We start from the raw sequence: 24,092 nt of genomic DNA, 5'->3' as shown, positions 1-24,092 counted from the left end.
TTTCCCATCGGGTGTTCATATATTTATTTAGATCTCAAAAGGTCATCAAATTACTTTGATTTACTCTTGGTCTCTGTAACGTCTCCAACCAAGAAATACAATGGACAGTGCACGTGTACAAACAGTTTGTGAAACATGTAAATAAAGCTATGCCACTTTAATATGAATTTTACCAATTGACCATGTTGTTGAAACAGACTATTGTTCATCAAGACTAAGCGTTATCAAAACACTAACTCAAATCAGCCAAATAATTCCACTAGTGGTATCCTTTTGGACTGAAGTTGTTTATTTTAAGAGTTAGAGGATTAAAAGGCATGTTCAACTGGGTTTGGTCGTTTAACTAATCCCACACAGCCATCACCAGCAGAGGGAATGATTTACACATCTCATTTTTGTTTTCTTAATTATTGTGTTTGTTTTTTATTGATAAAAAATTAAATGGGATTGTGAACAGCTTTACAGTTTATATCGACAACGGTACCATACAACATACAATACAAAATTTAAATGCAGCATGTGTTGTCACATATGTATATAAATTTGAATTACGACTATGGATAAAGCTTGAAGACATTCTTATACGGAAATAGTGAATTATCTGATCTTAATAATCTGTCCATCTTAAGATCTACCTACCTCTTCGTCACTGCTTCTTTTAGATTTGATACTAAATATGATTGAAGAATTAACCTTGTGGTTTGTCATATGGTAAGCTTGTATTAGAACTTTGGTTTATTTACCTTTGTAAAGTGCTTTCCACACATACAAACTAATTGTATCAATATAGAGCATTTATGATAAGAATAGGCCTAAGTGCGGCGTAAAACTAAACTCACTCACTCATTTATGAGAATGTTATTGGTAAGATAATTATTTTTGGTGTCTTGATGGTAAAATTGTGGATGCTCATCGAAGTAACCATAGATTTAAGACAAAAAACATCTTCAAGCAGAAACAAAGACCATGACAGAGAATGGAAAAGTTTTTTCCCATCTTGTTGAGTCAGTTGTGTATGAACTGAACTATCACTGTTGACACTGATGATGTATGATTGTTTAGCACTTTAAGAATTTCTTATATTTACACAGTTACCAAATGCAAAACAGAGTGTACAACTATGTAAGTTATGTTTTATGTATGAATGATAAATTAAAAAGTTATGTACACCGAACATAAACAAATGATAGACCGGCACGCACCATTTAAACATTCTGTGACATACTTCTTGTAAATGATTATGTAAATCTTGTTACACAATGATTGTTATTAATTCATTTGGGTATTTGCTCCAATCCACATGTACTGACATCACAACCAATTATCTATTGACATGTTTATGAGATTTCGTGAATACACCAATTGCATAACACCGTTAATGAGCACCAACATAAAAAGTCTAGTGACAGGTGTTATTTAGAGAATGCATATAGTTCCCACTGAGTAGAGTGGTAAAATCACCTCAATGAGCTTGGGATGATGATCTCGAACAAAGGCAAGATATCTGTTTTAACAGGCACAAGCATTTGGTATATAGATCAATGCTGGTCGTACACATCAACTTTCATGTTTTCACGCACCAGACGTGTTGCATTGATATAAAGCACAAATGGACTATACAAAATATGGCTTATTCCTTCAGTTTTCATGAATAAATATGTCACATGCAAGATCCATTATGCATATCAACAGTAAGAACTCTAACAGAACAAAAGAAATAATAAATTAGTAAGTTTACAGAGTCATGGGGATTCTTGAGAAATGGCAAAATTGAAAGAAGTAGTGGTAAAATGCTTCCTAAATTTACAAAAATTTACAAGCCTTGCAAATATCACCTTTACAATCATTGTAAATGTTTGACTTAGATGTTCTCCAGCTGCACCCCTTCTTACCTTAGTATTGTGTTTTGCTAACAGTTGTGACAGGGCACCCATAAATACCCAAGCTGAATCAACTTGCAACTCTCAGGGCCACATCATGTGTTTGTATATGCGTTTGAATCCGCATGACTTGTATCCTTCGCGGTCAAGGGTTCGGCATCCTTATAGTGGCTGGCTACATTTACAACTGTCGGGGCATACTTATAGGGTTTACCTCTAACTGTGTCGTGTGGAAGAAACAACAGCTCAGCCTGGTGAACTTGATTAGGGATATGAATACTGAATTTTCTCCTTGGTATATATTTTGGTGCAGGTAAGTATACTTTCCATATAGCTTGTTTCTGTAACTACTCCTAGGCCAAATGTGGAGATATCATGAAAATCAGGTAATATGATACACCTAGCCTTATCACCCATACTTCATATCTTGACCATGTTGAACACCAGTGCTTGTCACCACACATTAGACAATGTGATCAATTCTCAAGCAGTTTGTTTATGAACATGTGGACACTGTTTCAACAGTGGACTGAACCCAGTTAGTTTTTAGTAACCTGATACCTCCTGTAGCTAGTTCCACATCAACAAGAATTTTTGGCGGGTGGGAGGTGTCATACTAATTACTGAATAACACGTTTACTGCTGCTGAGAGATCCTAAAAGATAGGGACTTTTCTAACATTTGGCCTAGGACTATAACCAAGCTTTGGCCTTTTCTTCCGAAACACGAGCAGCTTTAGCTAATGTTTTTATAGCGTCTGCTCTTTTCCAATATCCTCACGGGCTGTAGTAAATTTTGTCCATTATATATATGTTATTTAATATTTTTATGATCAATGAGTGTCCGTAAGCATAGGTATTAATACCATCTGAAGCTATCCATCATTTTGTATCCATTGGTGATAGAGATGTCTTATTTAAAGTCAGTCCGTATATCTTATGCTCATCACTACAAAGTGTATTCATATGGTGTTTAAACGTTTTCTTCTCAAATAGAGCCTGTTTGTATAAGGTATGCTTAATATGTCGTTTTACCACATTCTTTTTCACACCTTTAGCTTTCCTTATTTCAGCATCGTCTGCTTCCTTGATAGAATACATTTTAGGTCTCAATCCCACGTATTCATCGATTGGTGTGCTAGCACATTCATCCTTCATCTTACCTAAAACCTTTTTGTTGACTTGACTGTACATAGGATGGTCTCTTGGGTAGTCAATGGTATCATACAGGTTTATATTGGTATTCATATCCGCATACACATCCTTTGTTTGAATCTCCATTAATAATGAATCCGTATCCATGTACAACACTTCACATCTGTCTCCATACTGCTTCTTTAGCACATTATAGTCAAAGTCATGCATCAGGTGTTTGGATAAGTCTAGAATGCTCATACCTATGTAAACAGGGCGATTACGTTTTATGTGGCTCTTTTCATATGTATAGCTGCCAGGTCATCATCAAAAATAGTACTTCTATTGTATGCAGGGATGGCTATCAGTTTCCTGGGCTTGTTTTCCTTGCTTGACCGGACTAGCTTGGCATTAACTTGTTTTCTTCAATTCTCCATCGTTTTTCCAAATACAGAGTTGTTCATGAGTTTGTACAGGTTTCTCTCAAAGTTGTTAGTAGCTATCTTTCTGAAATCTGTGTTCATTTTAATATAGGGTTCCATCCAGGGGCTCTGATTAAACTTTAATATCCTATGTACTTTAGTAAGCTTCATACCTAACGATAGATACAACTGTAAGTTACGGTAGTGAACAATATACTTTGTTTTGTTTTTTTCATCAAATTAGTTACAAGTTTTTCTACATTTGCTAGGGGACCATTCATCAGGTTATGTTGATACTCAGACATCCAGTCTTGGTTAACTCTCATCCTTTCAGGAGGTAGGGGGTAGCTGTTGAATATCTATGCAATTCCTCCGAGTATTCTAAGTTCACTTCAAGTATATAACCCTTGTTTGAATCCGGTGTAATACTCATGACATCCATCTGCTGGTCAGTCAACCATTCAAATCCACCCGTACGTAGATATTGACTCATAGCCCAACCATACAGGTTGTTAGTTTATTAGGGTTGTTACCTGTTATATACTTGTTATTAGCCTTAGCATAACGTTTTGATGCCACAGAAATACCACCACATAATCCTTTCTCAATAAACAGATGCATGTTGTAATCAGTAAATAATTCTAATTCAATACCGTTTTTTCTTGTTTTTTTTCAGTAAAGCATCCCATGAGAGTCCAGGACTTGAATAATACCATGTTGGATCCAACTCATATTGCTTCAAACACATTTTTCTAAATATCTCAAAAACATCAGCTAACAATAACACATATGTTTTCAAATATAAACCTTTTTAGCGTGTTCAAAATCTTCTTGTGAAACAGATGCATCAGAAAGCTTACTGTAGAATCAGTCATTTAGGGGTAATTGTGTCTCATTAAACTTAGACCAGTCATCCATGTATTCATACAGGTAGATTCCCTTACGTAACAGCAAAGATCTAGTTTCCTCTTCTGTGTACTGATTAGTTATAGCTAAGTCATTAGGGTTATTTGCCTTGACCAAGCTGTCTAGAGAAGACAATAGAAACTGAACACTATCTATGAATCTCAACCTGTTTAGTGAAAAGGATATATATCTTTCCATGTTGTCTGGAATACATAATACATAGCTTGCATAGTCAAGTGTGAATCATAATCGGGTAGATTGTGAAATACCACTGGAATATGAATAAGTTTAGGATTTATCCTTAGCTTCAAGTTACATTCATTGTGAGCAGCACCTCTGTATTTACCAGTAATGTGACAATGATCTCTAACTGAATCCCCATTCAGAGGTTTACAACAAACATAACAATGTGTGCGTTTATTGTGGATTTTCCGATCTTCTTGCGTCATATGCATTGGAATTTTGTTGTATAATTTTTTCGTAATCTTTTTCTCTTCTTGTTGTAAACATTTCAGAAATTCTTCAGCTGCACCTGGACCTCTATAAGTAACAGGAGGGTTAGTTTGACCATCGCAACATACAACCACATATCCAAACCCACATGCTTCGTGTTCTTGAACTTTATGAGTGAAACTTTTATCAGGGGATTGTGCTACTGTATCAAGTCGGCATAGATAATATATGGTACTGGCATTTTATTTTTGTGGTTAGTAAATTCTGAAATATTATTATTTTCTTTTGGCATATCTGTTCGTACGGCTGTCTCCCCTACACCTAGGCAATCATCCCTATGCGAATCAAGTAGATCTGACCTAGAAAACCCATGAAGGCACCTTTCACAGAAGTGTTTCTTTCCCCCGTGTTTTGATTGATTATACAACAGTTGGCTAAAATTCTTTATCGATGTATAGTGATATTTTTCACCTTGTTGTACCATAAGTATATTAATTATTTTAAGATCATCCTTATACATTAACTCATTAAGGCCGAGAGCCGGGCATATGCCGCAAATTAATTACCTTCTCACAGCGAGTGGCGCGTATTGGGGGTAATAAAAAGCACCTCTTATTCAGCGAGAGACGTTTATTGGGGGTTATGAAAAGCACCTCTCATTCAGCGAGTGACTCGCATATGCATTTTAGATTTTAAATTCGTACTGTACCTATAATTGCAATCAATTTAGCAGTAATGATCAAAGATTAGCTTTTCTTGCGAGAGAGGTTACTTTCTGTGTTAATCAGAAGAACTATAAATGTGTTTTGATAACAATTGCTTGCAATGTCGGGGGTTTAGACAGGCAAATGAACACATGTCTACGAGAAAGGGGATTATGAGATGTTGTTACATCATTGGACAACCTGTTTTGTGGAGTCATGCCCATTGTCAATCTTCTGAACCTCGTTTCCTCTCAAAACAAATATAAGTCTGTCCATCTTCATAAATATTTGGGGAGATTCAACTACAAGTGTATACATCACTATAAATCAGTATCGTGTTACTTTTTTAAATTCTATAATACATGTACTTGAATTATGATATTTATTCGTAAGAATCTGCAGATTATATTGAAATGTTCAGCAAGCCATAATGTGTGATGTACAAGTAGTGTGCGCAAAATGTATATGCAAATAAATACTATCTCTACTCAATGGTTGGATTGGGTTATCCGGGGTACAAATAATCGGATTGTAGCGCTTTGAGTGCTTCAAAGAAAAATAAACTCGTCAAAGTGCTTGTTAGTCCTACGTGTACATTTCTGGCATCCTTACGATCATGTATGTTCACGATACACAAACTTTTTCATGATAGCTAGAGTTGACAAAGCCAAAATCTAGCATATCGATTGGTCAACGATCTAACCAATAGTCAATCTGTATCCAAGCTGTCTAATGACCAAACATGCTCTTCAGAAATTTAGCCCAAGCCCCATCACCTGTCATTTCCTATGTGACAGGTATCTCATGATACGATTGGTCATAGATAACAAATCAGGGACTATATTGAACAGTTCAGATACAAAACGTCCTATTTTGGAACTTTGATGACGCCCATCCCATAACCCTTTGTCTTATGTATGTGCAAGGAATAGTATTATACCATGTGTATACATGTATGTTCGTGCGATAACGTATATTTTCTGCGTTAAATCTAGATGAACCAAAGTGACAAACTGTGAATCTGTTCCATGTACGTCACACGCTAGGTTATTAGTACTTACCTTAAAATATTCAGTATACACTAGCAACATATCAACAAAAACGCTTCTTTCATAGAAGATTATAAGGCATGTGCGTAAATTCTAAAATTCAAAAGTCTACAAGAGAAAGTGCAATAAAATTACGTAAAACGTTACATATATGACATGTATTCACTCTTTCTTTCAACATATACCTTTAAAGTGCCATTAAACAATTAAACAATCAGGACTTGCTCACATGACGAGACAGTTTCCTGTAATCTCCGAAACCTGTCAGGGATATCAGGCGCGAATAGCCCTAATTAGCCTCGCCACAGCCAGCCAGGCAATCGGCACGGGGCTCCAGATGTGGAGCAGTGAAGTGGCTCTCGGGCTTAATGAGTTAAAGGACTTATCCTCTGTACTTCTACATTTTTACCTTTATGCCTGAATACGTTTATAGCTAAGTCTGGATTGTGTTTTTCTATTTTGGGGACCTGAGAGATAGGGGTGGGTTCATCCATACCTTCCCAATTGATACCATCGTCTTCTGGGTAACTAGAAAGTCTGTTTTTTTAGCTGGAAATTTAGCTGATCTTATCGCTATCCTCATACAATTATCACCAGGGTTTTTAACGTTAACCATAGCATGTTTTTTCTTAAAATACTCAGGCAATAGAAAGTACTTTCCACCTCTCAATGGTACATAGTTTGCTATATCCAGGTAAACCATGTTAATCTTATCAACAACCCAACCAGAACCCCTGTAGGTGGAACATTCTAGTATGTCTCAAATTGTTTTGAATGATCTATAGAAGAGTTGATAGTGTCAGGTTGCATTGTAACTTCTTGATTACCTCTGAAGTAAACATTGTCGTATTCAGTTACTTTATTTGCCTGTTGTTTCTCTAGTGTCATCTTTAAATTGACTTGAAATTTAATACATCTTAAATCTTTCATTTCTTGGTTTACTTTGTCAAGTACCAATTGTTTTATATCTTCAATGTCTATGTTTCTTTGAATTTCCATCTTCCAACCTCTCAAATATTTTCCTACAGCATGCTCAGTAGGCGTGAATTGTAATTCTGTAGGTTTTTGTTCCTGTAGTAATTCAGTGAGCTCAGATTTCCTCATATGAGAATAACCTCGCATTCCACGCACATGAGCTTGAGCTCTTTCACAGTAAGTGTTTTTTGATACTTTGAACCTAACAAATCTAATAACTCGGGTTTCATCATGCGAGAATAATCTTTAAGGCCACGTTCACGCTCTTGTTTCTTCAATTCATTCACTGTAAACATGTTGCATGCACAGTGATTATATTATATGTGAAACAATTCTCTAAATGGTTGATTGTGTAATCTGATACTATAAGCTTGTAGGTCTCAGCGCGTACAGTTCAGCTGTGTATTGTTCGTAATCTATAAATTAACATTTAGACTTTTATGTTTTTAATTAGTATACCATGACAACACACAGACGATTTTGTTACCGCTTGTGAGAAAGCAATATTGAAAATCATGCTTTATCTGACTTGTTAATGTTTGATTGGGATAGAGCAATAACGAGGAATGACACAAAGTTATGTAAAAATTTATTTCAACAAGAAACTACTCAGACTTAGGTTCCAAAATGAAATTCAAGCAAACAGAATTTTACCTACAAATGACGGACCTTATGGTTTGACTATCTCAATAACAAAAACACACACAATTCCAGATTCAGATCGTGAGTCTTCATTATTTAAAGCTATTTCATAGGACATTTCTAGGACAGTCAGAAAAGAAATTACAAAAAAGTGATAGATAAAACTTTATAATTTCCACACAAAGAAAAATATACTGTTTTACCACAGAATGGAATAAAATTTTATAATGGTCAACTTTTCACACAAATTCAAACAACTGTTAAAAATGTAAATATGGCACCCCTTTAGATATTCCTATCCTAAGAATTGAAATACATGAATTACCTAATTCTTCTCAATTTGCTGATTGGGTAAAATTATACAATAAAAGTAAACCAATTATTATAAATGGTAAAATCTCTGGTTATTATCCATTAAGGGAAAATGATAAAGACCCTGATCAGAATAATATTCATAGACTTCTTGTTAAAGGGTCAAAATATTCATGGGTGGTTGATGTTAGTTCTTTATGTATTAATAGTACTGGTGCTTCAATTATAATGCCAGTCATAATGCATTTTTATCAATAATTATAAACTTTTACATGGGAGATGAAAAGTGGTTATGGGGTTTATAAATTAAGATGAGTGAGGGAAGGATAGGTTATTATGTTATGAATTATATAGGTTGAGCCAGAACAACCATCATGTATACTCCTGCCATCAGATATATTTCAATCGAATTTGAATTGACTTTATTATCGAAAAAAATTATAATAAAGTCATAAAACATTCATACAAACTTGCACCTAGTCAATCAATATTCATAATTGTTTTGTCTATAAAAACGACACAAACCAATACAATGAACAAGACAGTTCCTTTAAATATGTGTGCCTCTACATTTCATGAAATGTACGAATCATTTTCATTAATATTATCATTTTTACTTATAAGTTGAAATTAAATTGCTGTTTATTAACCTTTTCATATGAAACTGCAATATTTGTCTCAACATATTGAATATTGTACATCACAGGAACTAAAGCACATGTTGCAGTAATTGCTACGTGTGATCTTCAAACATTTGTGTAGAGGCTTAAAATGTGGAATAGTACACTTACAGAGTCAGTTTCCTTTGTAAATATTATTCAAACAATCAAAAGCTTTCAAAGAATAAAAACGCTTACCTTACATCCACATATCATATGGTGTTAAACATGGATATATCTCGATACTGAAATCAGTTTCATGAAAAATATCTGAACGATAGGCAAATATACATCACAGTACTGAAAGTGCAGTCGGAATGGTATGGCCATTGTGTTAACTCTTTTTCAAGAAACCTTCACCTCAAAGAAAATTGCCTAATATGTGCAACAATGTTGACGTGTGACATCACTACTGATGACATATTTCTTTCAAAATGGAGGCTTCGCTGATAGATAAGGGAGGTTTCTTCTGTCACGCGACTTGCATCTGTGACCTGCAACTTGGCCAGTGGTGTACTTACTCTCTTGTAGAGGAGTCCACTAGTCATAAGTACATGTAGCTTCTGTACTTGTAGAGAAATATTAATATAGTAAAGATAAAACTGTTTATGCCACTCAGATATCTTAGGCATACCGTTTACTTTATCAGGGTTTCGCTATCTACACAAATAAAGAACCCATTGTCCACTTAGTCACCTACATCTCGCTTGACTTGATCCGGTGCCCCTTTTCTCTATACTTACTCTTTGTACATAGTTAAATCGTGTTATATACTGAACTATTAGCACACTGCTGTGCCAGTCAGAGGCGAGTGGACATCTTTCACCTCGCATTGAGTACTGTCCACTCCGACGTCCGCACGGTTGAGATATAGCCGGACATGGACAGACATTTGGCACCTTGGGAAAGACTAGACTGCTGCGCGCAGGTTGACCAACTACTTTGCTGTCAAGTGCTGCATCGGGGGATGACTGGAAGGCTGATCTTGGGAGCCCAAGACAGGATCCTGTGATGGTATTTCTTCCTGTCTTTCTTTGTTTGGTTTATTGGTCACCAAGATACTATTATTAACTGTTTTTTTATTAGGACCATTATGCGCCCTGTTAGAAGCTGCAGTCCGACCCTTATCACTCACTCAGTAGGGGGCACCAAGCAACCTATGGGTAGACCCTTGGCCTCGTCTGTTAAGGCAAGCCGTCTTGGTCAGTTAGTTCTGTTTTGGGTTTTTAGCTGGTGTGGTTCCATGCATTCAATAAATGTTTTAAACTCACAGTCAAACTTTTGTTCTTGGTACGTTTACTGGATCTGTCCAGACACCCTTGACGGTAGGTGGCACCGTGAGAGGAGGTAAAGATTCTCACTTAAGGAATATTGGGGGCTCGTCTGGGATCTTCCTAGCATTCTAGTTGCTAGTGTAAGGTCTTATTGTTCTTTGACTGGCCTGGGTTTATTGAGTAGTTGAGTGTAGTGCAGCTACATGGCTGTATCATGGCTGACTCAGATAAGCCATCAGTGGTTCAAATTAAAAGGTGTTCTAAGAAGGTGCTGCTAGAGTTAGCAGGAGAATACGATATTAGCCTAGAAGCAGGAATTTGTGTCAGACAGATTAAGGATGTCCTGATTAATGCTATATGGTCTGATGATGGCCAGGAGTCGGTATATGAGGAGCCCGTAGTTGACACAGGAGGTAGTTGGGGATAGTTCAAGCCCATCTCTTTCTGAAAGGTTACAGCTGCAGAAGCTAGAGTTGGAGCTCAGGAAAGGCAGGCTGCTAGAGAGGCAGAGGAAAGAAGAGAGGCACGGGAACATGAGTTCAGGTTGAAGCAGTTAGAACTTAGACAATCTAATGGAACTGGTTCATCAGATAAGGTCGAGATTAATGATTGTTATCGGTCTTTGCCTAACTTTGATGAGGTAGAGGTAGAAGGCTTGTTCAAGCTGTTAGAACGGATTGCTTCCGAGTTGAGATGGCCAACTGAGTACTGGCCTATCTTAGTTCAATCCAAGTTCAGGGGCAAGGCAACAGTTGCTTACAACTCCTTGAGCAATGAGCAGTCCCGGAATTATCAGCAGATCAAGTTGGCTATTCTCTGGGCTTATGAGGTGATTAGTGAGGCGTATTGACAACAGTTCCTGAGTTTGACTAGGATGGGGACAGAAACCTATGCTGAGTTTATTGCCAAGAAGGGCATTTTGTTTGACAAATGGATGAGGTCTGGGTCTTTGAAGGAGTTGGCAGAATTGAGGGATTTAATACTGTTAGAGGTTAGAAATAGCATGTCTCCAGGTTTAAGACTTCTCTTATACGGTCAGGAGATCTGTAAGTTAGCACACGTGGCTGAGGTGGCTGATAATTGCTCCTTGGTGCGCAAAGTTCCACTAGCGCCAAAAGTTCCATGCTGGGGTAATTTAGGTGTTCAGAGTAAAGGTACACCTGGTGTCAATGGTGGTATCCATGGCAAGGATGGTAATGGCAGGAGAGGCCCAGGTCTAGCTAACGCTGATCAGAGTGGTAATCCTGGTAATCTGGGTGGACAACGCAATAGCAATTTGGGACAAAATGGTGCTCAGGGTGTGAGCTCCATGTGGTCTAGGCCTAAGTATAGCTACTGTCATATGGCAAATCACACAGTCAACAGATGCTTCAAGAGGAAACGTGGTAATGCATCGGCTATAGGTTTTGTCAAGAAAACTTTGTCATCGTCAAGGGTCTGCAAGTACTTCCATAGAGGTTCAGTTTCTGATTTGAAAGTTACGGGTTGTGTTGTAAGGTATTGCTCAGCAGCTACTTTGTGTCGAGTTGTTGTGTAGCTGAGGAGCTGCCATTTGATTGAGCTGATGACCAAACTGATCGCCACTGTGAACCCAGCTGCTCCCCAGACTTACAAGTTCACAGGTCGCCGGTTTGGCCAAGGTAGATTCTAGTGTGACTGTGTACCCAACTTGTGTTACTACTAGGTCAATGTCCAAGGTCAAGCTGTTAGATGATGTAGATCTTGCTGACACATGTGTGTCTAATACGCATGAGGGATTTCAAGTAGTGGTCCAGTAAATGGCATAAGTGAAGGTGGCCTAGCTGTGGAGGCTGATCCTATTAAGGCTCCTAAAACGGCCAAAAGAGGTTGATTAGAATTCTCTCAATGCTCTAGATGTTAACTGGAGTCAGGAGGCATTGTGTCTCGCTCAGAGGACGGGTAGCTGAAACAGGTCAGATACTAAGGAGACTGAGGAGTTTTATGTTCACTGGGGTGTTCTCATAAGATGTTGTCCTCAGAAGGAGTTAGATGTTAGTTTGCAGGAACAGACTGTAGTCCCAAAGGACTTCTGAACTAAATTCTCAGTATAGCTCATAAGAGTTTATTTGCGGGACATAACGGTAGAACTAAGACCTATGACCGGGTAAGGTCAGATTTCTTCTGGTCATTTATATACAAGGATGTAGATGATTACTGTAGTTCTTATCAAGTGTGCCAAGTAGTGGGGAAACCCAATCAGTTGATTCCACCAGCGCCATTGAAAGTTGTTCCTGCTGTTGGGAAGGTGTTCTCCAAGGTGTTAATTGACATTGTAGGACCACTGAGTAAGACTTCTCAGGGTAGTCAATATTTATTGACCATCATGTGCACACAAACACCAGTGGTTTCCAGATTCTATTCCATTACGTAAGGTTACAGCAGCTGTGGTTACTAAGGCTCTCCTTAAGTATTTCACCATGACAGGCTTGCCTAATGAGATACAGTCAGACCAAGCCTCATACTTATGTCACACTTGTTTCGTCAGGTCAAGCTGTTGTTAGAGATTAATCAAGTCAGGTCCAGTGCCTATCATCCTGAGTCTCAAAGAGCCCTAGACCGTTTTCATCAGACCTTGAAAAGCATGTTGCGGTGTTTTTGTCTTGAGCATGAGAAAGACTGGCATGTAGGACTCACTTTTGCCTTATTTGCGGCTAGAGATTCACATCAGAAGTCACTTGGATTGTCTCTCTTGAGCTAGCATATGGTCACGCACTAGAGGCCCGCTGAAACTAGTCAAGCACAAATGGCTTGATAATAATCAGTCTGAGAACTTGTTGGGTTATTATGTGGCAAGGATCAAGGATAGGCTTTGACAGACTACCACCCCAGCTAAACAACACTTACTGTCCATCCAAAACCAGGCTAAGGCTCGCTTTGATAGGAAGGCCCAGGACAGACAGTTCGAGGCTGGTGATGAGGAGGTGTTGTACCTCCCCATCCTTTAGTCCCCACTTAAGGCCAAGTACTGTGGTTCACATACAGTTAAACGTAGGGTTAACGACCTGGGCTATTGTGATCAGTACTCCGGACAGGCACAGGAAACAGAGATATTGTCACATCAACCTGTTGAAGGCCTACCAAGAAAGGGCCGATGTGAGTCCTGTCGGTGTGGTTCTAAGTAGTGAGCAGTCAGAACACTCTCTGAGGCCAAGCTACAAAACAGGGAGATCCTGGCTGACCTGAACTCCAAGCTGGTCCATGTGTCCCCATCGCAAAGAACTGCTGTCCCTCATCAAGGAACACCTGCCTGTATTTCCCGACGGCCCAGGGGTAACCAATGCCATGCAGCTGGACATTGATGTAGGTGGTGCCGCTCCAGTCAAACAGCACCTCTACCACTTCAACCCTGCTAAGAGGGCCCTGCTGAAGAGAGAGATCGACGCCATGCTACAGCAAGGAGTCATTGAGCTGAGTGACAGTGACTGGAGCTCCCCCTGTCTGATGATACCCAAGCCTGGTAGTCAGTTCAGTGTCTGTTCAGACCTGAGGCGAGCCAGCCAGATTGACGACTGTATTGACAGCTTTGGTCAGGCATTGTTTGTATCAAAACTGGATGTACTCAAGGAATATTACCAGATTCCCCTTACTGAGGCAGCCAAGCATATCCATGCTTTCAGACTTCTCCTGCTTCGAAATTGGAAACAACTTTGTTGTAGAGTTTTGTTTGCATGGTGTAGCCATTCAAGGTCTCGACCCACGTACAGACGTGGGCCCCTACACTACCCGTATTGTCTAGAATTGTTGGACTGTCCCACTGCACAGCAGAAGACAAGTCTCCTTGCTCTTGGAAGCCATGTTTCTTCCAAAGGTATTCCACCAGTCGCTTGTGATGCAGCACACCAGAGGAATCTCTTGTATAATCGATAGAATACAGCCCATAGCCGTGTACAAGTAGCTGGCTTTCTAGTTTTGGAATCGGCGTTTGTAGTTCGCCAATTGATATTTTGGAAATGTCTGTCTTGGCTACGAATAGAGCATATGCCTTCTCTTCCAGATAGAGTTCTTGCCGCTTTTCTTTTACTTTCTTGCCTGTTTCTGCATTGTGTGCAGGATATTCGTTTGCACATAATTATGGTGGACCAAAGACTCTTGTACTGCGATGGAGATTATGGAAACAACGAGCTTTGCGGAACATGCAGGGTACTTTGGCATTCTTGCAAACGCAGTATTTTTGTTGGAGGTAGCCAAACACGTATATAGCATCTACAAATGTAGGTAACCTTTCCAAAGGTTGTAGATTGGTTCATCCGAGATTGCCAGCAAGATAGTTGACACAGGCGATGTCCGGCACCAGATTTCTGTTTACAGTATTTTCTAGGAGGAGATGTACTCCTACCGACTTTTCAACTCACAGGCCCATGTTCTGGAAAGTCGTTTCGGTTGCCATCTTCTACTTTGTCTAGTGCTTTACATTGGAACTAACAAACTCTAATTGGAAATCTTTTACTACTTGGGAACAAAAGGTAGTACTGTTGCGCAGTGGAAATTCAACTAACTTATTAGGATAAATTTTGACTTACCTTTTAATGAACTAAACGTGAAATCCCATTCTAAGGAACAAAATGTGAAATCCCATTCTAAGGAACAAAACGTGAAATCCCCTTGTAACCAAATAAACGTGAAATTCCCTTGTAACTAACTAAACGTGATGAGAAATAAGCTAATAAATTATGAACTTTAAACTGAATAATGAAACTGTTGCCTATTTAGATACTGTCAAATTGTCAATGGGTAACTTTCTCCAACTATGTTTCTATTTTTAATGTTTCTAATACTTGGGGAAAGCAACCCATCAACACCCTTTCACCTCTGATACTCAAAGTATATTCTTTTTCATAACCCTGTTAACGATGCGCAGACAGTCAGACCTTGCACAAAATCTCGTGCAGCATGAAAAGTAGTCTCATACAGACCCTGAAGTATATATATCCAAGAAAGCCCCCGCAAGTCTAGAAAATGTGGCAAGTTTGAAAATGAAGGAAGTGTCAGGGCTCCATTTCATTATATTATTTTTGTTTCACTATGAACGTTTTTTCAGTAAAATAAGTTCATTTTAGAGACTAGCTGTTAGTCTAGAAAAGCCATGACCTGGCCACGAAGCAGATGCGTTTATACTATCAAACCGAAAACATCCGAGAACATAACAAACTGTTCAGAACAAGTACCAATCCTGGTAGTCCTGACCATTTTTGTGTCTATCACTGTAAGAGAAGGCACCCATCCAGTCCTGCACACAAAAAAAAGAAAAGGAAAAAAATAGTCCCTTGGAGGACTGTGGCTACAAACTTTGACTTTTTTCTAGTATAGGGGTGGGGACGGAGGAGGGGGGAGAATTGCGCATCAGATCATGGTGACGAGCTCAAAATACCTGACAAAAGCTTTATTTCACATTTATTTATTTTTTAAAGTGATCTTGTAGCCCCATTGTCTATACTACTATACATAACTCTTACAGGAGGGAGGTTCTTTATTTTCAGCCTTCCACCCAAACTTCCAACAAAATGAATTTCACCGCTCATCAAAAAATGCCTCTGTTCTGACTAGCAGCCCAGTGGCTGGACATAACACACCACACACAGCTACATAGTGATTGGTTGTGAAAATGCCACGATATAGCTAGCACATTACCGAGTAAGGTGTATAACTCTTTACAACATGGTTATGAAAATGAATAGGTGGCTTATCAGGTCATTGTCAAAGTCACTAGTGGAGTACACAAGGTTTGGATCCTTTGAAGTTGCACTTAATCATTTCTCATTACACTTGTATGCATTCTCTTCCCACAGACATTACTTGTCATATCTTCCTGTGTAACCTCTGTTCTAATACGACCCTTTCATGGTGCGAGTGTTCAAGACTAGTGATTGGAGGCAATCAGATTTAGTAGTGCAATCAGCGACCTTGTTTCAAAAGTGATCGTTCGCAAGATCTCGGTATTTTCCGGATGCATCATGAAAACTAGAACCACTTCCCGAGCGCGATACTCAAATGTTTCTTCTAGACAGTACTCAGTCATGTCATATTTGTTTCTCCACATTGCTTGCACTTGTCAAGTTGAATCTAGGTCGATGTAACACGTATTCTCTTTGGACAGAAAAAATAAATCTGCTGCCATTTTTTGCCGCTAGGGGATTTTATGAGTACCGCGAAATATGGCTGTATTAGAACAGAGGTTCATAGGAAGATATCACAAGTAACCTCTGTGGGAAGAGAATGACTTGTGTGTGGCATACAAATAAATTGATGCTGACAGTATAACATTTTAAATAAGGCTGTTTGGGGGTATTGTAGTGAATTTTGTTGTGAAAGTCACAGCCAACTTGAATGTTTATGCCATGGGAACACTCCCTTCCTGTATAAGATTATTCCTTGATGGTTTGATGGTTGGATGCTGCCTTTGGGAATCAAATAAGCTTCACATATTTCACTATCATATATTTGTGTTGGTAAATAGCCATGAGACAGTGGACTGGCATACCCCGTTGAAGTCTTCCAGATCAGTGAGAAACAATCAATCACCATAAAATCTTACGGCAATAAAAACATGTTTTAGCTGACATTGCTTCTTTGGTGAAGTAACATATGGTGATAGAGAGTTTTATGCGACCAAAAATGGCTTGATTTGATAGACCACAATGTTTGATGATGTTGTCCTCATACATCATATTGAAAAGCCAGGCAAAAAATATGTAACAAAATATGATGGTAAAGTTACGACAGAAATAAATGTTTGTATTGATACAAATGCTTTTTTGATCTGGTCTAGATCTGTGTTACTGAAATTGGCTTCTGACCAGTTTCTTACAGGTATAATCTGATTTTTGTGCTCTTGTCATGATATGGCTGAAATATTGACAATGCTGCTTTGAATTTTGATTTATGCCATTATTTTTGCAGTGCTCTGGAGAAAATAATAGTTACAGGATACAAAGCTCTTAACCTCATCTACTTCTTCACTGCTGGCAAAGATGAAGTCAAAGCATGGACTGTACAGGTAACAACATTGTGAATAGAATTGTCATGTCCACAAACTACATGATGGAAAAACTGAGTATTTCAAACTGTCTTTCGATCCTTTTTCCACATGTTCCCCTTTGTATTTTTTAGTTTCAATGCTATTTATGAATTAACTTCAGATACTGTTCCAAACCAGTGATAAGTACTACAATGAAGAAGTATGTCAGGTCTTGGGTGTTTGAATAGAAAGTAGAATGCAAAATGAAATGTGCAGTGTCAATATCTTTACTTCAAGCAGTAGTATGATAAATAACATATAAGACAGGGTTTTTTTTGGTAAATCATTCATCCATGAAAGTAAGCCCACCATAAAAGATTTCACTCAATATTACTTGTAAGAGTCTTAAAATCTGTGTATCACCGTAACTTTTGGCATCCATATTGCCCGATATTCAGAATATTCGTGGCAAAAGTGGATATAAGACAGGGTTTTTTTTGGTAAATCATTCATCCATGAAAGTAAGCCCACCATAAAAGATTTTTTGTTTTCTGTTAGGGATTGGAACACCAGAATTATGACCCAGAACGAAATCCTGTTCTGATGCTTCCCCTTCACTCAATATTACTTGTAAGAGTCTTAAAATCTGTGTATCACCGTAACTTTTGCATCCATATTGCCCGATATTCAGAATATTCGTGGCAAAAGTGGATGTCCCAGAAATACCTATGGAGCAAATACAAGCCAGTATTTCCAGATTTGAATAAGTCCTATTGGTACATGGCTATGGACTATATTCCATCGACTATCTAATGGATTTCTCTGGCACCTTAGATAGAAAGAGTCTCATGGAATACCTCCAAAACAGCAATGACTTTCAAAACCAAAGAGATATTGCAACCACTATTGACAACAAGGGAACCACAGTCCTGGACAACATGGGTAGTGTAGGCAAACACATCTGTACTTGAAATTGAACCTGGAATGATTATGCCATACAAACAGTAATCCACAACAAATTAGTTTCCAATTTCGATGCCAGAGAAGTGCGAGAACACGTTGGCCATTTGGTCAACTTTCTGGATTTTTATCCCCCCGACATGTAATGCAGGGAGATATAGTCAATGCCTCGTCTGTCTGTCCATCCATCTGTCTGTCTGTCTGTCTGTCCGTAATCATTTTGTTTCCGGAACATAACTCAGAAACCGTTCAATATTTTCAGACCAAACTTGATAGATATGATAATCTCAACCTATAGTTGTGCCTAATGCTATTTACACTGTTTTTCCATTTTTTTGTTTTGTTTTGTTTTTCCATTGAACAATTTGGTGTTAGTCTAATGGTGGGATGGGCTTCATTTCCAGAACAGAACTCAAAAACCGTTCAATATTTCTCTGCAAAACTTTGTAGATATGTGTGGCAGACCCCAAAGTAGTGCCTTTTGCTATTTACAGGTTTTTGTGATTTATTATTTTCTCGGTTTCCTTGGAAATGTTTCAGACTTAGTCTCAAAATGGAGGGATGGGCTTCCTTTCCGGAGCAGAACTCAAAATCCGTTCTTTATTTTTCTGCAAAACTTGGTAGATATACCCGGCAGAAGCTACAATGGTGCCTTTTGCTAGTTACAGGATTTTGTGATTTCTTTTTTTTCTCGGTTTCCATGGAAATGTTTCAGACTTTGTCTCAAAAGTGAGAGGTGTGTTTCGTTTCCGGAGCACAACTCAAAAACTTCCAAATATCAGTCAGTAAAACTTGGTAGATATATGTTGCAGACCCCAAAGAGGTGCCTTTTGCTATTTTTTTGTGATTTATTATTTCCTTGGTTTCCATGGAAATGTTTCAGACTTAGTCTCAAAATGGAGGAATGGGCTTCATTTCCAGAGCAGAACTCAAAAACCGTTCAATATTTTTCTGCAAAACTTGGTAGATATCTGTGGCAGGACCTAAAGTGGTGCCATTTGGTATTTACAGGTTTTTGTGATTTATTCATTTTTAACTTGCCTTACCATAGGACATATGCATATTACCTCAAGCTTCAAAATTCACTTTTACTTCCAACGTCCTTCAAGCGTGATCCGCCGTTTTGTTTGGTTCGCTTTAGTTTGAGTCTTTTCCAGACTTCTACCTTGTTCTTAGGTTATTCACATACGGTAGGTATGTTTTTTGTTTCCATGTAACGTGAGTGAAGAATAAAAATATCTTCAATTACCTGGCTACCTCACTTGCCGTTCGATGTGGGTCCGGTTTTTCTCACATTTCAGTGGCTCTTGCGTGGTCTTAGCATGGTGTGCATAACTTGGGTTAGTTTTCATGGAATAATACTTTATACAAATATTCATTTATTACCATTACAAGCATTATATTAGGATTCAGATATTAAGAAAATATACACATAGCATATTAATTTCATCATGATCAGTAATAGCTTAGAGGAAGACACCAGCTTAAAGCAAAAACTAATTTCATAGATCTACAACTCCACAAGGGTTTAAAATTACAAGTACTTTGTTTAAAGATGTTTGTCCATAAATCTTAGCCTGAGATATTCAAAATGCCACGGTTAGACAAACCGTTCATAAAGACTAAAGCTGAATCTAGACAGTTTAATGAGCTTCTTTGAAGAAAACATATCATTAGTACAACAGTGTGAAAACATTTTCAATTAGGGTCATAAGCCATGGCCCAGTGAAGCACATCTATTGTAATCCAAGCTATTATAATTGACACACCAAAACAGGCATGGATAGAACTAGCCCAAGCATACAGTAAATGTGCCAGCAGGATTAATGCCACTTCAGATAGGATTAATAGGATTAAGAGCACTCCCCTCTCCCTGGTTATTCCAGTAGGTCACACTTTCAGCTGGTGTCTTCCTCTAAGCTATTACTGATCATGATGAAATTAATATGCTTTGTGTATATTTTCTTAATATCTGAATCCTAATATATAATGCTTGTAATGGTAATAAATGAATGTTTGTATACAGTATTATTCCATGATAACTTCCCCTCTGTCTGAAAAAGTTTGGTCGCCAAACTTGGGAAAAACATTCTTAGATGGACAATGGTAGAACTTAGTTGATGGACAAATGTATTAAACTGTTAGAATTATAGATGATAGTTACAATGGTATGAACGTAATTGATGGACAATGGCATTAAACTGGTAGAATAACAAATGAGAATTAAGTATGTTGTTATCTCTCTAGTATAGGGGCACAGGTTCTTTGTGCTGTCATCAGGGTATAAGGGTATCTGGATGTGGAATCTGGCTTGTCTTGGCTCTGTCTACTGGTACCAGGAGGCCTCATGTTGATTCCACAACTGGATGGAGTTGTAGATCTATGAAATTAGTTTTTGCTTTAAGCTGGTGTCTTTCTCTAAGCTGTTACTGATCATGATGAGATTAATATGCTATGTGTATATTTTCTTAATATCTGAATCCTAATATATAATGCTTGTAATGGTAATAAATGAATTTTTGTGTAAAGTATTATTCCATGATATAGTTCTTACACCATCTTATACTTGGCTATCTTATGTTTTAGCCATTTGCTCTATACTTTTCCCTTTTTTTCTCATGCAACATGTCTTTGGTGCGGGAGCAGCCATCTTGTTATTGTCTGTGCCACACCGTTTGGACGTGCCTATTTTTGTCATTTAGGGGTGTTCGTCACTTTTTTATGTAGGGGTGTTTTCTGCTGCGCGAGTTTTTATAAGTTTTTCTCGCTTGTTGTATGTTGCAGTATCAGTTTATGACTCGTCAGTTTTGTACTGTGTGTAAAGTCCTAAAGGATCACCGTCGTCGTACTACGTCACAACCATCTTAAGGACTGGTTATAAACTTTCGATTGTCACCCTGCCACCACTAACATTTGCACCTCAGGCGCGAGTGTACTCTCAGGAACAGTAGCTCTTACTTCAAAACAATCTTCAAGTGCTGTTGGAGAAGCAGGCCATAGAGTTAGTAGTCGATCCTGTTCACTCCCCAGGGTTTTACTCTCCCATCTTCCTTGTCCTTAAGAAGGATTCGGACAAATATCAGATGATGCACACCATGACAGTTTTCTACCATCTATACCTCACTGACCTGCCTCATTTCCGTATGGTCACCCTAGATCTACTACGTGCCAAGCTGTGACCAGGAGCGTGATTAGCCAGCCTCGATTTGCAGGACACATACCTCCATGTTCCACTTTTTCAACGCCACCGGAAGTTCCTCCGGTTCATCTTCAATGGGGTACATTACCAATGGAGGTAAGTTCCACTGTGGCATGGGTTATTCGGAATCAGGGAACCACCTGATCGAAGAAATTGCTAGACCAGATGTTTCTTCTCTCAGAGCTTCTAGACAGCAACAACGTCATAGCATCAGCTCGACATATTCTGGGTTGCAGGAACATCCTGGCCGATGCTCTGTCTAGGCCCGGAAGACCATCTCCAACAGAATGGATGCTCCACTCAGAAACATTTCACTTTCTGTGCCGGAATCTGGGGCGTCCCCTGATAGATCTGTTCGCCACAAGTCTAAATCATCAGTTGCCGGTATACGTGTCCCCAATTCCAGATCCAGCAGCTTGGGCAGTAGACGCCATGTCCCTAGCATGGGAAGGATTGGACGCTTACGCCTTCCCTCCACCAGTTCTACTGCCGGCAGTCATCAGCAAGATCAGACAGACAAAGAGGATTCGTCTGCTTTTGGTCGCACACTGGTTGCCAGTCAGGTCTTGGTTTCCAGAGCTGCGTTGTCTCGCTGGCGGACACGTCCTTCCGTTACCAGAGTGGCCCAACCTTCTGCGCCACCCTCACAGTCATCAGTTACATCAAGACCCGATGAGGTTTCATCTGTACGGATGGGTCATTTACAAAAGGCATTGAGAGCCAAGGGTTACTCTATTCGGGTGGCTAAGGTCTGCTCCTTTGAGACGAGGTAGGAAGAGACTGTTCATTCCCTTTTCCTTGACGTGCAAGGGCAAGGTGAATAGAAACACCGTTGCTTTATGGTTGTGTTCCACAATCCTCACCGCTTACGATGCCCAAGGACTGGCTCATCCCACGGCTCACAACCCCCAAGAAATCAGAGATAATGGAGGGTTGCTTCTGGAGGTCATCGACGGCAGTGGAGGATGTTTGCAAGGTCTCCAGTCCTTTGGTCCTCTGGTGGTCACTCAACAGCTCACCCGTCCTGCCACTCATTAGGTAACTACTGTTTCTTACCTGTAGGCCTTCATTTTGTACTATTATCGGCTCCATGGAGTTCCTTGAGTTACTACCCATTTTCTTTTGTTACAGGATGTTTCCTGTACCAGACTCCACTGGTTTCTCAAGATTGTATGATTTTTGCTGGCATCAGTTGGTTTGGTCCTCTGGAGTCCGACACCGCCAACCTACTATCGAAGCCTTATGCATATGTCCTATGGTAAGGTACGAGGGGATGTCAGTAAGTTTTGAGTCTTGAGCATTTTTCATACCCAGGTGTCACAGCCTATGGTATGACATTGAACCTTGGGATGTAGCTGATGTGATATATAAGTTTTGGTATCCTACTCTCAGAAGTTATTGAACAGCTCACATTGACAGAAAGAGACCCACTTCACGGCAGTGAAAATGAATAAAATTTAGTATAGAGCAGTAATTAAGTTTTTAGTACTTGAAGGAAACTCGGCCAAGAACATTGAAGAAAGGCTTTCAGCAGTTTATGGGAAGTCTTCCCTTCATTTGCTACCATCAGACGATGGGTCAATGAATTTAAGCATGGAAGAGAGAGTCTTGAAGACGACCCCCGTCCAGGTCGGCCAACAACAAGCACTAGTCAGGAAAACATTGACAGAGTGCATAGACTTGTGCTGAAAAATTGTCGAAGCACACTCCACGAGTTAGAGGAGACCACAGGCATTTCACACGGATCCATCGAGACAATTCTTCATGAACATCTCGTCATGTCTAAAGTGTGCGCAAGATGGGTGCCAAGAATGCTTACAGATGAAATGAAGCAAACAAGGGTCACCATAAGCAACTCCATGCTAACCAGATACAAGAATCCAGAAGATTTTCACTTTAGGCTAGTAGTCTGTAATGAAACCTGGATCCACCACTATGATCCTGAGAGCAAACAAGAATCCATGGAATGGAAACATGTCACTTCTCCCATTACCAAAAAGTTCAAAGCCTCCAGATCAGTGCAGAAGGTAATGGCGACAGTCTTCTGGGATAGCAAAGGCGTCATCCACATAGATTACTTACCAAAATGAAGAACAGTGAATGGGGAATATTACGCTAACTTGTTGAGGCAAGTGCGACAGTCAATCAGGGAGAAGCGCCGGTGTATTCAGACGTGGTATTCTTCTACATCAAGACAGTGTTTCAGTACACACCTCTCGCGTTGCAGCCGCTGCTGTCCAGGAATGTGGGTGCGAAGTCTTGCTGCATTCCCCCTACTCTCCAGACCTGGCACCAAGTGATTACCATCTGTTCACAAATCTTAAGAAACACTTGCATGGTCATAGATTGCGTACTGTTCAGAGGTCAGAAATGCAAAGATAAAGAGGTGTGCTGCGGAGCGATGCTGGCGTAAGTCACGACTTGAAGTCCACCGCCAGATGTACAACTCTGCACGGAATGAAGTAAACAGATGTATCAGAAAGGCTAGATCAGATTACATTATTAAAGAAATTAACACTAACAGTGATAATCCTAAGCTCTTGTTTTC

The 24,092-nt window shown here is 39.2% G+C and overlaps 1 protein-coding gene across 1 annotated transcript in view; it reads left to right on the top strand.

Moving 5' to 3' along the window:
* The window catches only part of LOC137297669 (obg-like ATPase 1), a 310,380-nt gene that overhangs the window by 199,985 nt on the left and 86,303 nt on the right, over positions 1 to 24,092 (top strand). The window contains exon 10 of the mRNA XM_067829580.1: positions 17,328 to 17,424. Within this exon, the coding sequence (XP_067685681.1) occupies positions 17,328 to 17,424 (97 nt within the window). The remainder of the gene's footprint in view (positions 1 to 17,327; positions 17,425 to 24,092) is intronic.

This window comes from Haliotis asinina, chromosome 10 (genome assembly GCF_037392515.1).
Source record: "Haliotis asinina isolate JCU_RB_2024 chromosome 10, JCU_Hal_asi_v2, whole genome shotgun sequence".
NCBI classification, from domain to species: domain Eukaryota; kingdom Metazoa; phylum Mollusca; class Gastropoda; order Lepetellida; family Haliotidae; genus Haliotis; species Haliotis asinina.
This window is presented reverse-complemented; position numbering and strand designations above follow the sequence as displayed.